Source organism: Mauremys reevesii, linkage group 9, assembly GCF_016161935.1.
Source record: "Mauremys reevesii isolate NIE-2019 linkage group 9, ASM1616193v1, whole genome shotgun sequence".
Lineage (NCBI taxonomy): Eukaryota > Metazoa > Chordata > Testudines > Geoemydidae > Mauremys > Mauremys reevesii.
The window spans coordinates 5,195,780-5,208,298 of record NC_052631.1 but is presented as its reverse complement, the minus strand read 5'-3'; the positions used below and the strand labels follow the sequence as shown (position 1 = coordinate 5,208,298).

General features: G+C 62.6%; 1 protein-coding gene across 4 annotated transcripts in view; it reads right to left on the bottom strand.

Moving 5' to 3' along the window:
* Positions 1-10,550, bottom strand: part of TNK2 (tyrosine kinase non receptor 2) — a 32,608-nt gene extending 22,058 nt beyond the window's left edge. For all 4 annotated transcript variants that reach the window (XM_039488182.1, XM_039488183.1, XM_039488184.1 and 1 more), the window contains exons 1-7: positions 10,373-10,550; positions 9,975-10,045; positions 7,371-7,580; positions 6,514-6,666; positions 5,849-6,126; positions 5,299-5,425; positions 3,168-3,314 (exon numbers count right to left, since the gene is read on the bottom strand). In XM_039488182.1, coding sequence (XP_039344116.1) covers positions 3,168-3,314; positions 5,299-5,425; positions 5,849-6,126; positions 6,514-6,666; positions 7,371-7,580; positions 9,975-10,045; positions 10,373-10,535 — 1,149 coding nt within the window. In that variant the 5' untranslated portion in view covers positions 10,536-10,550. The remainder of the gene's footprint in view (positions 1-3,167; positions 3,315-5,298; positions 5,426-5,848; positions 6,127-6,513; positions 6,667-7,370; positions 7,581-9,974; positions 10,046-10,372) is intronic.
* Between the last annotated feature and the right edge of the window lie 1,969 nt (positions 10,551-12,519).

The following is a 12,519-nucleotide window of genomic DNA, read 5'->3' as shown; positions in this document are numbered from 1 at the left end:
GCCTTGTTCTAAAGGAACCCTTTCCTGAGCAATCACAGACTCTTTCTGGGTCTCACTTACATTCAGAATCACCTCTGGACCATCAGGCAGATCTCTACACAATCCCCTTTTAGGCAAACTTATAGACTTTCTAGATAACCGGTTAGAAGCAATCTCCTTTCTCTGGCCTGGAACAAGTTTAGGAATCTTTTCCTTCTTGCTACAAGTTGTCAAACTGTCAGTAGGTAACACAATTAAATTACCTTTTTGCCCCCCTTGTGCCCTGGCTAGGGTATCACCCTGATCAGACAGAGTTGCTACACCCTTTTCCAACCACACATTAGCAACTGGCAAACTACAAGCACCAGAATTGTCTGGTCTCTGGGATTTTGCTAAGACACTAACTGGATGCAACCGAGTTACAGGGCCATTCTCCCCAGCAGACACAAACTTAGGACCATTCCCTTCCTGGGCTTTAGCTGTATTTACAACCAACTTTGAGACAACTGAATCACCCTCAACCATCACAGGCTGAAAGGCACCTTCTGTCTGCTCCACAGACACAGAAGAGCCGGAGACACATTCTCCTTTACCAGACATACAGCTTGGGATTTCATTTCCCTTGTCCCAGCACACAGGGCTGTTCATGGACAACTGCTTGGAGACTGAGGTAGCATAGGCAAGTCAATACCCCTGACAGACACAGGCACGTTTCCTTCACTGTCACATTTCTCCACACAGGACACAGGTAAGGGATAGGGACACTCATCTTCCACTATCCTTGTCTTCCCACACTGCTGATTAGACAAAGCCACCAGCTCACAAGGCTGCCTAGGCTCCTTCAAACTTTCCCTACCAGGCCCATTGCCACTCCCAACAGACAAGCTGCTGCTTTTTTCCACTACACTGAGCTACTTCCAGCAAATCACAGTTACCCATTTCAGGTTCCCTTTTACAAGCTGCACTAGCCACCAATCCATCACCCATCACAAATCTACCCTTTCCTTCCTCAGTTATGGCTTTCACCTGACCATCTACTTTAATTTGCTCCTGAGAAACATTTTCCTCACCAATGAGATCTTTCTGCTCTTGATCTAACTCCAGATTTCCTTCTGAGACATTAGACAGACATTCAGAAACTCCATTCATAGACACACAGCTATTACCCACCAGGTTAGAATCCCCCTCTCCATGGCCACAGTAAAATTGATTAAACACAGAAAACTGCCCAGAGTAATACAGATCAACGTAACTATAAACTGGATTTTTAAGAGGATACAGTTTCTGCTGTTCTTCCCTTGCTTTTTTGACTTGGAGCCAGAGTCTAGCCGTTTCCTTCTCAGCAGCCAGAAGCTCCAGATGCCCTTCACGAGCTCTTTCTTCTCGCTCAGTAGCCTCTTTCTCCAGCTGGGCCAAGGCTTGCTTCTCTTCCATTCGAATTTCTGCCAGTTTTTGCTCATGTTCAAACTGCAGGCTGTCTCTCAAGGCTTGCAGTTTCATTGCTTTTCCTGATGCTTTCTGTCTCATGGTCACTGATCTGTAACCCACCAAACTCTCAATCCCAAATTTCGAATTTGGATAGCGTGGGGTTCTGACCCAAAGCTTAATTGACCTGGTTCTGTGGATCCAAGCACGACTATGCCACTGTGACGATGCGGTTCTGGCGGGACCCAACTGAGAGTGCCAATTCAGGACCAATTGCTCAAACAGGGCAGTCACAGCCCTAGGCTGGGGTTTTTCCACCCCTAAGGCAAACCAAACCAGCCAGACAAAAAAGACTTCGGTTTCACCCCACTGGCTAACCACAAGTCACACAAGCAATTTCCTTAGGCACTCCAGTCTCCCAGTATCACCACCAGTGCACTCGTCCTGGGGATGAATGGTTATGAAAACCAACCCCCCAATAAAAGAAAATGGTTCTCTCGATCCCAAAGAATCAAGCCCCAGACTCAGGTCAATATACAAATCAGATCTTACCCACAAATCACGCTGTTGCCAATCCTTTAGAATCTAACATCTAAAGGTTTATTCATAAAAGGAAAAAGATAGAGATAAGAGCTAGAATTGGTTAAATGGACTCAATTACATACAGTAATGGCAAAGTTCTTGGTTCAGGCTTGTAGCAGTGATGGAATAAACTGCAGGTTCAAATCAAATCTCTGGAACATCCCCAGCTGGGATGGGTCCTCAGTCCCTTGTGTAGAGCTTCAGTTTGTAGCAAAGTCCCTCCAGAGGTCAGAACCAGGATTGAAGACAAGATGGAGATGAGGCATCAGCCTTATATAGGCTTTTCCAGGTGTAAGAACCTTTGTTCTTACTGTGGAAAATTACAGCAAAATGGAGTCTGGCGTCACATGGGCAAGTCCCTGCACACTTTGCTGAGTTACAAGGCGTATCTGCCTTCTCTCCATGGGTCAATTGTGTAGCTGATGGTCCTTAATGGGCCATCAAGCAGGCTAGGCAGAGCTGACACCAACTTGTCTGGGGTCTCACCCAGAAGCAGAGCACAAATACAAAATACAGACAGTACAGAGCCAATACTTATAACGTCAACTACAAAATGATACATGCACACAGACAGCATAATCATAACCAGCAACCCATAACCTGGTCTTAGACACCTTATATGACCCCCTTTACCTAAGATTTGGTGCCACTACAGGACCTTGGTTGCAAACCATGTTCTATATGGTCCCAGTTTATATCAATAACGTCACATGGGCACAGTGTGCTCCTTGCCAAAGGCCCATGGGGTGCTGGCCAGCGGCCAGGTCGAGTCTGTCCCCCACCAGAGCTGAGGCACGTCACTCCCCCCCCCAGCTCTGCAGAGAGTAGGGGCCCGGCAGGGAGGGGCAGAGATGGGGGAGCTCCTGGGGCTCCTTCCGGCCGGCTCGGCCAGCACCTGCGGGCCCATGGGCCACACTCTGCACCTAGGCCCAGAGCCTCCCGGGAAACCAAGGGGGCTGGGCCCCAGGGTTCTGAGCAGCTTGGCCCGTATGTGGGCTCCCGCAGGAAGGGGCGCAGCTGGCAGCAGCGGCAGCCCCGGCGGCTCCTCCGGCAGGGGTGGGATTTGCAGGGGCTCAGTGCCTGGCGTACAGCTCCGGGGGTGACGCCTGGGCCGCCTGGCACAGAGGGGCATGGACCCACGCACCCCAGGGCCAGCCGTCCTCCCACCCCCTGCCGCCTACCTCCAGCAGGAAGTCGCGCAGGGCCAAGAAGGTGGGCCGGTCCTCGGGCTTGTGCGCCCAGCACTGCAGCATGACATTGTAGATGTCCTGCGGGCAGTCCTCGGGCCGCGGCAGCCGCTCGCCCTCCTTGTCGATCTTGTGGAGGATCTGTGGGCATGGAGGGCCGACGCCGCAGTCAGGCTCAGGCACGGGGCAGCAGAGCAGAGGGGGCTTGGGCGGCCGTGGCAGGGAAGGTGCTGGGGCAGGACAGGGTCACACCGAGGCACCCCGGGAGCAGCAGCAGAGGTGGGAGCGGAGACTGGCCAGGCGCAGGAGGAAGATTGCCTGACGGGGGTTTGGTTGAGGCGCTGGCACAGCGGGGCGGGGCCTCAATCCTGCCCAGGAGAGGCCTGAGGGCGGGCAGGGCCGGCGGGTTATTGCATGGGGCCAGGCCCTCCCCGTCAGTAAGGAATCCTGCTGGACGAGCCGCACGGATTAGCTGCAGGGCGGGACACAGGCTGGCTGGGTCAGGTGAGGGGCACAGAGTCCCCTTCCAGTGCAACCGACGGGCATCAACCTGCCAGCAAGAGCAGGAATCAAACTGCCTGGCTGAAGGGTGCCCCTGGGACAGGACAGGGCGCAGGCACCTGGGAGACGTACAGCCAGGGGCAGGCGCCAGCCATCAGAATTGAGGGGCCCTGGCTCCCTAGCTCCACCACTCCTCCCCGCACAGGGGGCATCGGGGCCAACCTGCTTTACCCCCAGCCTGGAGACCCCGTTCAAACCCGGCCCTAGTTCCCAAGCCAAAATCCATCAGGCAGGTCTCAGTCCATTCCCATTTCAGGGATCTCTGATGAAGAAGGGCCAGGGCTGGGCTAGCAGGGAGCTGCGGGTCGGGAGTGGGGCACCGCAGAGCTGCGTGTGGGGTGCCCAGGGCTGGGATAGTGGGGGGCTGCGGGTCGGGAGTGAGGGGCACCGGCAGAGCTGCGTGTGGGGTGCCCAGGGCTGGGATAGTGGGGGGCTGTGGGTCGGGAGTGAGCGGCACTGGCAGAGCTGCGTGTGGGGTGCCCAGGGCTGGGATAGTGGGGGGCTGCGGGTCGGGAGTGAGGGGCACCGGCAGAGCTGCGTGTGGGGAGCCCAGGGCTGGGCTAGCAGGGAGCTGCGGGTCGGGAGTGAGGGGCACCGGCAGAGCTGCGTGCGGGGTGCCCAGGGCTGGGATAGCGGGGGGCTGCGGGTCGGGAGTGAGGGGCACCGGCAGAGCTGCGTGCGGGGTGCCCAGGGCTGGGGTAACTGGGGGCTGCGGGTCAGGAGTGAGCGGCACTGGCAGAGCTGCGTGTGGGGTGCCCGGGGCTGGGATGGGGGGGGCTGTGGGTCGGGAGTGAGGGGCACCAGCAGAGCTGCGTGTGGGGAGCCCAGGGCTGGGGTAACAGGGGGCTGCGGGTCGGGAGTGAGGGGCACCGGCAGAGCTGCGTGTGGGGAGCCCAGGGCTGGGATAGTGGGGGGCTGCGGGTCGGGAGTGAGGGGCACCGGCAGAGCTGCGTGCGGGGTGCCCAGGGCTGGGATAGTGGGGGGCTGCGGGTCGGGAGTGAGGGGCACCGGCAGAGCTGCGTGTGGGGAGCCCGGGGCTGGGATAGTGGGGGGCTGCGGGTCAGGAGTGAGGGGCACCGGCAGAGCTGCGTGCGGGGTGCCCAGGGCTGGGATAGTGGGGGGCTGCGGGTCGGGAGTGAGGGGCACCGGCAGAGCTGTGTGGGGGGTGCCCAGGGCTGGGATAGTGGGGGGCTGTGGGTTGGGAGTGGGGCACCGCAGAGCTGCGTGTGGAAGAAGCTCACAGCACTTGCCCTGTCAGGTGCCCAGAGGCACAAGCTGGCTGTTCCCCTGCAGGCTCCCTCAGGGGTGCAGTGCGAGCGTCACCAGGGGGGAGGAGCCCCTGAAAACACGCCCTGGGATCCCCGGGCCCCAACGCCCCCCTGCTCTGAGACAGCCCCTCCCTCCTGCTGTGCCGGGAACGGCCCTGGGGCCAGAGCGCAGTGATGCCAGCTAGGCCCGAGGGACGCTGGCTGGCCCGGGGCAGCAATCCCCATATGCGGGGGGCAGAGGGCCAGGCCCGAGAGCGCAGGCCCCAGGGCATTCGGCGTGGGGCCGTGTTAGGTACCTGGCTGCCGCTGAGGCCGACCCATGGCTCCTGCCCGTAGGTGAACATCTCCCAGAGGGTGACTCCGAACATCCAGGTGTCGCTGGCGTGCGAGAAGGTGCGCGTCTTCAGGCTCTCCGGGGCACACCTGCAGAGACGGGCTCGCAGAGTTACCGATGCGCCCGCAGGCCCCCCCATCCAGCCTGGGCTCCCCGCTCAGCTCCAGCCCTCCGGGTCCCCCCCCACACGGGCCCCAGGGCCAGCCAAGCCAGCCGCCTCCCAGGACACCCCTTCCCTCTCCCTGGAATGGCGCTGGCAGGACAGGGACGCCCCAGGGAGACTCCACCCCAGAGAAAGCAGATACCTGCTGCCCCTTCCCCTCCTCCTCCGGGTGCAGACTCTGCCATGTACAGACTGGAGGGACAAGGAGGCGTGCGGGGGCACAGAGCCCCCCACAGCTACCGGGCCCCAGGCACTGAGCTGCCCCCTGCGGGCAGGCGAGCTGGCAGCGGGGGCTGCGAGAGAAATGCGCACAGCTGGTGGGCGTCTCCTGGTGCCAGGCGGGGCTCACCAGGCAAAGGGCACCTTGCGGTGCTCCTGCATGACGTAGTGGTCGTCGTTCTTGGGCAGCGCCCGCATGAGCCCGAAGTCGCCGATCTTGACCAGGTCGCTGGAGGCCAGCAGGATGTTGCGGGCAGCCAGGTCGCGGTGGATGAAGCGCTTGGACTCCAGGTAGGCCATGCCCATGGCAATCTGCACAGCGTACTGGCACAGCGTGGAGATGAGGAAATGGCCCTGGTTCTTTCGCAGCCGGTCCAGCAGGGAGCCCAGTGGGGCCAGCTCTGTCACCTGGGCAAATGGGGGCAGAGGGATCGAGTCAGGCCCCAGCCATGGAGAGTGGGATGGGGGGGCAATCCATGGGGATGGGCTCCGTTCCTGTGGTGCCACAGGGCTCTGCACCCACACAGCCACGGCCTGGGAGGGGTGTGTGTCTCTCCCTGCCCCACAGTGCCATGGGGCTCTGTGCCCACACAGCCATGGCGGGGGGGGGTGTCTGTCCCTGCCCCACAGTGCCGGGGGGCTCTGCACCCACACAGCTACGTCCCAGGCCTGGGGGTCCGTCCCGCCTGGAGGACCCAGCTCTCAGCACCAGAGAGGCAGTTGCCCCCCCAGCCATTCCCTTGGGGCTGAGCCGCCCGGGGGGTGAATGCCCCCCCCCCATGCTCCCGCACTCACCATCTTCATGGGGGGCGAGAGCACCACGCCGTAGAGCCGGATCAGGTTGCGGTGGTCCAGAGAGTGCATGGCATTCACCTCCCGGATGAAGTCGTCCAGCGCCTCCGGCTGGCTCAGCACGTCCGTCTTGAGACACTTCACAGCCACGCTGAGCTGCTGGGAAACACGGGCAGTGAGGACCCTGCGGCAGCTCCCATCCCAGGGTCCAATGTGCTCACCTCTGGGGTAGGCCGCAGCGGCGGGCACGCAGGGGACGGGCGGGACGTCAAACCTGCGTCCTGGGATTATTCGTGTATTCACACAGCCCAGAGAGATCGCTGGACCGTGCGGCTCCGCGGGGGCCACTCAGCCCCCCCGCCGCACCCCAGGCCTGGCAGTGATGGGGAAAGGGGTGGCATTGGCTGCACTGAGTATCGGCCCCAGCACAGCCTCAGGCTGGGGGACCCAAAGGCAGGCCCTGCATGAAGGGAATTTGTGGTCCCGGTCCAGTCTCTAGGTCCACCCGGCAGATCCGGAGTGGAGGGCAGGGGCCATGTGGGCCAGGAGACTGAGCGTGCTGGGCCAGGCGTGAGGACCGGTGTCAGGGCAGTGCCTGGCACACACGGGGTGGGCGCCCTGGCGGGGGCAGAGCCATCTGCAGATTGGGGGGCCGGTGCGGGTGGACGGCAGCGCTGGGATCCCCGACCCAGCTGCAGCTAGTGGAACCAACGGGACGCCGACGGGGAAACTGACCAGCCCAGATTTGCTGCCCCAGCCCAGCGAAGGGCCTCAGCCAGGCTAGCCCCATCTCCTGCTGGGATCACGGAGCCCCTCGGGCTGTGTGCTGGCCTCGCCCTGGTGCGCCCCGGGTCCCTTACCGTCTTGCCGGTGGGCGTGCCCCACTCGCCGCGCCGCACCACGCCGAAGGAGCCGTCCCCCAGCTTCTCGAAGAGCGTCAGGTCCCTCTCGCTTATCAGGCAGGTCAGGGCCTGCTGCCCCTCCTCGGCGGGCGGCGGGCTGGAGAGCTTGGGGCAGGTGGGCTGGGGCTGGGGCGGGAACTCCGCCTCGGGGCGCTTCCCGCTGAACACCTGGATGGACAAACAGGGGCGTGGGTCACAGGCACGTGGGCTTGGGGCTGGAGAGACACCACCAGTCAATGCCCCGTGATTCCGCCAGCATCAGGCGACCCTTCTACACACACCTGCCTCTGGCCCTGACATCAGGGACCGCAGAGCCCACCGTGGGAGGAAGGGTTAGGGCAGCACGGCCTCGTGGTCAGAGCAGAGGATTGGGAGGATCCGGACTCCTGGGTTCTACCCCCAGCTCTGTGCCTCAGTTTCCCCATCTGTAACGGGGCACTGACCTGTCTTTGTAACGGGCGCCAAGGGCCAGCACGCTGAGGGAGGGAAAGGCAGCCCAGGCTGGTGCGTGGGCAGAGCCAGCCCAGAGGTGCCAGGGCCACAACCTGCTGAGGGACAGGCCGGCCCAGAGGAATGGGAGACCCTGCACCCTGCTCCAGCCCCGTAGCGCACACCGAGGCCTGCTGCCGTTGGGTCCCGCCAAGCTACGAACATCGCACCAAAGCCCTTGTGGTAGGCAAAGGGCGGGGTGGCTCCAAGCACTTCTCTAGCTCTGTCCTTGGCAGCTGTTCTCTAGTGCCCCTCACCCATGAATCCACAGCACTTCACCTGCTGTTGCCCCTCCGAGCCCACCAATGCAGCTGCCTCTGGGGTGGAGCACAGCAGCTGTGGAACAGCACACAGCAAAGCTACCCAGCAGTTTGGGACGGAAAGAGGAAGACAGTGGGGTGCAAGGAGATGCCCTCTTTCAGATGAGCCCTGGCCAGGTGCCCCGGCCATGACAGCCCCCCTTGCGCTGATTTCTCCGGGAGTTTCAGCAGGATGGAGATGTCCCAAGGGCTGCTGGGTGCTGATACACAGCTGCCACGCTCTGCCCCAGAGGTGGCTGCATTTCCCTGCAGACAGCCTGTGCATCGCTGGGCTGATGCCATGCTCCGGACGGCCCCAGAACGCTTCCTACCTCGGTCCCACTCTGCTGACCCGGCTGCACCCTCCTCTGGTCTGTGCCCATCGTCTTGGCTTGAGACCCAGCTCTCCACGACAGGGACCACAGCCCTTGGTGTGTTTGGCACAACCCTGGCACTGCGCCAGTGCCACGGACGTGTGAGTGAGAACGAAAGCTGGGTCCAGACCACGGGCAGTATGAATGGCGGCTGGGCAGAGCGCTGGCTGAGACGCCCATTTGAGTCGGGGGCAGCACCCTCGGGCCCCCCAATCTCACCGGGCTGGCACCAGAACGCACCCCCTGGGAGCCGACAGACTCGCTGCACCCTGAGCGGACTCTCCTGGGCACTGTGTGCGGCAGCGCTGGGCAGGGATGCGTATTCGGCTACTTAACACTTAACTGGCTTCCAGGGGCACAGACCGATCACCAGGGGAAGGAATTTCCTGCCTGCCCCTCGGGCAGAGGGACACTCACCAATGCTCAGTGACACAAGCAACCCCAGTCTGAACACCGTCACTCAGACAGCAGCAGGGCACGCCAGAGCCGGCCCCAGCCACCCAGCGAACTGACCCTCCGCCCCGCGCCCCGCAGGGGGCCCCGTGCACCTCGGGGGCAGCCAGTCGCTGCCCTCATGCCTGATCACTGCAATCCACGACCTCGCCATCAAAGGACCCTGCAGCCGCTGTCAATTTCTGCCAGCCACCCACTTCTTCCAGAACGGGTGCAAAGGCTGGGAAATGAGCTCCCAGCGGAGCCCGGGTACTTGGAGGGCTTGGGGCACGTCCCAGAGCCCCATTTTCCGAGAACTGGCCCCTGCCTCCCACGCAGGATTCCCCCATGGAGACGCAGGCCCAGCTTCCGGCCAGCTGGGCAGCACCACAGATAACGGCAGGACTACATTTCCCAGCAGGCTCTCTGCCGCCCACGTCTTTCCCCTGCTCCCCAGCAATTGGCAGAGCGCCTCCCGGCCCCAGCCCAGGCAAAGGTTGCCAAGCCTCCAGGATTGGCCTGGAGTCTCCAGGAATTAAAGATTAATCTTTATTATGTCATGTGATGAAATCCCCAGGAATGCATCCAACCAAAATTGGCAACCCTAGCCCAGGATGTTCCCCTCTGGGGATCCTGCAGAGAGCCTGGCTTGAGGGCGTGTGGAGCTTCCCTACCCCTCAAAGCAGGGGGACAGACAGTGGTGAGGGCTGTGGGAGGCAGCAGATGGCGACGCTGCTGGGCATCTAAAGCCACCGGGCCAAATTCCAGCCTCCACTGCCCTGCGCCCGGCAGGGCTGCGCTGGTGTGTCTGGGGCACTCTCTGCAGCCTCGGGCCAGTCCCGGGGCGGCTCTGCCTTTCCCCTGCTGGTGCCAGGGCTCTCGCCCGTGAACGGCCCAATGCCCGCATGGACCAGGCTGCTGCGCCAGCCCCCCCTCTACATCCCAGGGTGCCCCTTCCCAGGCGTTACCTTGCTCATCCACGACTTGCGCTTGCACATGGCTTTCCTGCGCTTCACGGCTTCCCACAGCCGCCGCTGGCCTGCAGAGACAAAAGATGGTCACAGCGCTCGCCCCGCTCCCTCCTGCGGCACCCCTCCGCCAGCTCCAGAGGGGAATCCGCCTCCACCCAGCCCAGAGCAGTCAGACCCCGCGAGAGGGAGCCCAGCAGGACTTTCTGGAGGATCACGGGCCCTGCTGGAGAGGTGTTAACCCTACAACAAACCTGGAGCTCCCACAAAGCCATGTGATCCGGGAGCCGGGAGAGTGACGGTGGGGGCCTAGCAGAGACAGATGCAGCACTGATTGCGGGTGAGGGAGGAGCAGCTTGGGGCTGGGGGCATGGGAGGAGGTCAGAGGTCATACGCACCAGGCCGCCCCATGCCGATCTTCTCCAGATCCTCATTTTTGACGTACTCGAAGTGCGAGAGGCGGGTGACGTTGAGGTCGTCGCGGATGCGCAGGAAGTACTGCTGCAGCTGCACCTCGGTCAGGAGCTCCAGGAGCCAGTCTGTGCCCTCCTCCGACTCCATGCTACAGGGCAGCGTCTGCAGAGACCAGAGACAGTGGGGTTAGGGGGCAGCCTGCAGCTCAGGGCACTGCCTGCCACGTCTCAGCACATGCCAACCAGGGACCTGGCTCCCCTGAATGTCAACCTGGGCCCCGGATGGAGGCATCGCTAGCCTGGGACGTACAGCTCAGAGGGTGTCCCAGGCTCTGTACGGCTAATAGTGACTGGAGTCTCCCCTTTAGCTGCGCCGGCTGAAGCAGTGGCTGCGGGCTGGTCACAGTGGCGGCAGCCACGTCGCTGAGCAGCCGGGGATGGGCACACTTGGCTATACTACGCATCCTGCCACAACCAGGACGGGCAGAGCCAGGGGGAGAGAAATTCTCGGGGGCCAGATTTTGCTCCTGGAGAAGCCAGTGAGACATTGGCCATTGCCTTGTCTAGGGACAGGATCCACCCCAGAGCCAGCAGGGCCATCCCAGTGCCACTGGGCCACCGAGGTCGAAGCAGTGGGGGACTGGGACAGACAGGGAGAGGGGATCTGCGGCTACATGAAGCCTTCAGAAGTACCAGGGCACCCCAGTGCCTGCAGGGGGCCGGACAAGGTGCCAGCAGCTGCCAGGCGGGCTACGGGGAGCACTGCCAGCTGGCCCCCCTCACCAGGGAATAACAAAGGGCCCTGTGACAGCCCCTTTCCCAGCAGTCACCCTTCCACCCCAGCCAGTCGCTCGGCTCCTCCGCCGCTGGCATCTGACCCGGTAGGCCCAAGCCCTCTCCTCCTGCCAGCCCCATGTGCCCGGGCAGTAACTGGCATCTGGGGGAGATTTCACTCCAGACCTAAACCCCACGGTGCATGACTGCCCAGGGAGCTTTGCCGCCCGTGGGGATCCCAGTCCACGGCCCTGCAGTGCCCAGCACATCAGCCCCCACCCTGGCTAGGACCCCTGGGCACAACGGGCGCCACCCACAAGGGTATGAGAGGCTGCTCTGTGGTTCCCAGGCAGGGGCCCATGGGGGCAAACCCGAGACCCAGCGCTAGAGAATAATGAGCCGCTCGCCTCCCGGGCGCAGAGAGGACAGGCCCCATCCACCCCAGCAGGAACCAGTGGGAGCCCCGTCCCCCAACATACACCAGCCAGGCCCCAGGGATCGGGTCACTGCTCCCTGCCCTGCCCCAGCTCAGAGGCAGCAGTGCATGCTGGGAGCAGCAGCCCCTCCCCCTGCCATGTGCTCACACCCAAGCCTATTGCATGCTGGGAGCTGCTGCATTCCCCTCCCCCCATGGGCCGGGCTCCACTGCCCCTGCAGCGAAGGCCCCATGTCCAGGGACGATGCCCGGGAGAGGGGAACCCCGGCTGAGACGTGTGCTTATGGGGAGAGCTCAGCCTGGCGGAGCTGCTCTGGGCTGGCACGGGAGCACGGAGCTCGCCCAGGCCAGCTGCTGGCACAGGAGCAGCGCCTGTCTGTGCCCCCTGCAGCGCACGGAGCGCCCCCGAGCTGGGGGCAGTCCCAGGGAGCATGGGGGGCGGGGGGAACAGGACACACAGGCAGCTCCTGACCCCAGCCGCTGGGGAGAGAGTGGGCAGAGCAGCGGGAGAAGGGCCAGGAGGGTTTGCTGCCCTCCCCAGCAGCCAGATGGTGCCCGTCGGCATCCCCGAGCAAAGGGCCTGGTTATCAATAGCACAGAGAGGGATAAGAGCACAGCTGTGCTAGGCCGCTGCAGCTGGCCGGGGTGCCAGGCACTCACGCTGCCGCCCACCAGGGCTCAGCACCCCCTGGCACCGCCGACACACCGCGGCTCCAGCCAAGGCACGGGCAGATCTGCGTCCCATGCCCATGTCTGGGATGGAAACTGGAGATGGCAGGTCTGGGTTATAAAACAGAGCATGTGCCCCCCTCCCACCCTGATCCCGGCCCTGCGGCCAGCAGCGCCTGGCCACGGATGTCCCGCACTCCCTGCTCCATAGCCAGATTCTGGCGTCCCCTCAAAGCCAGCTTGTTCCTGGGCC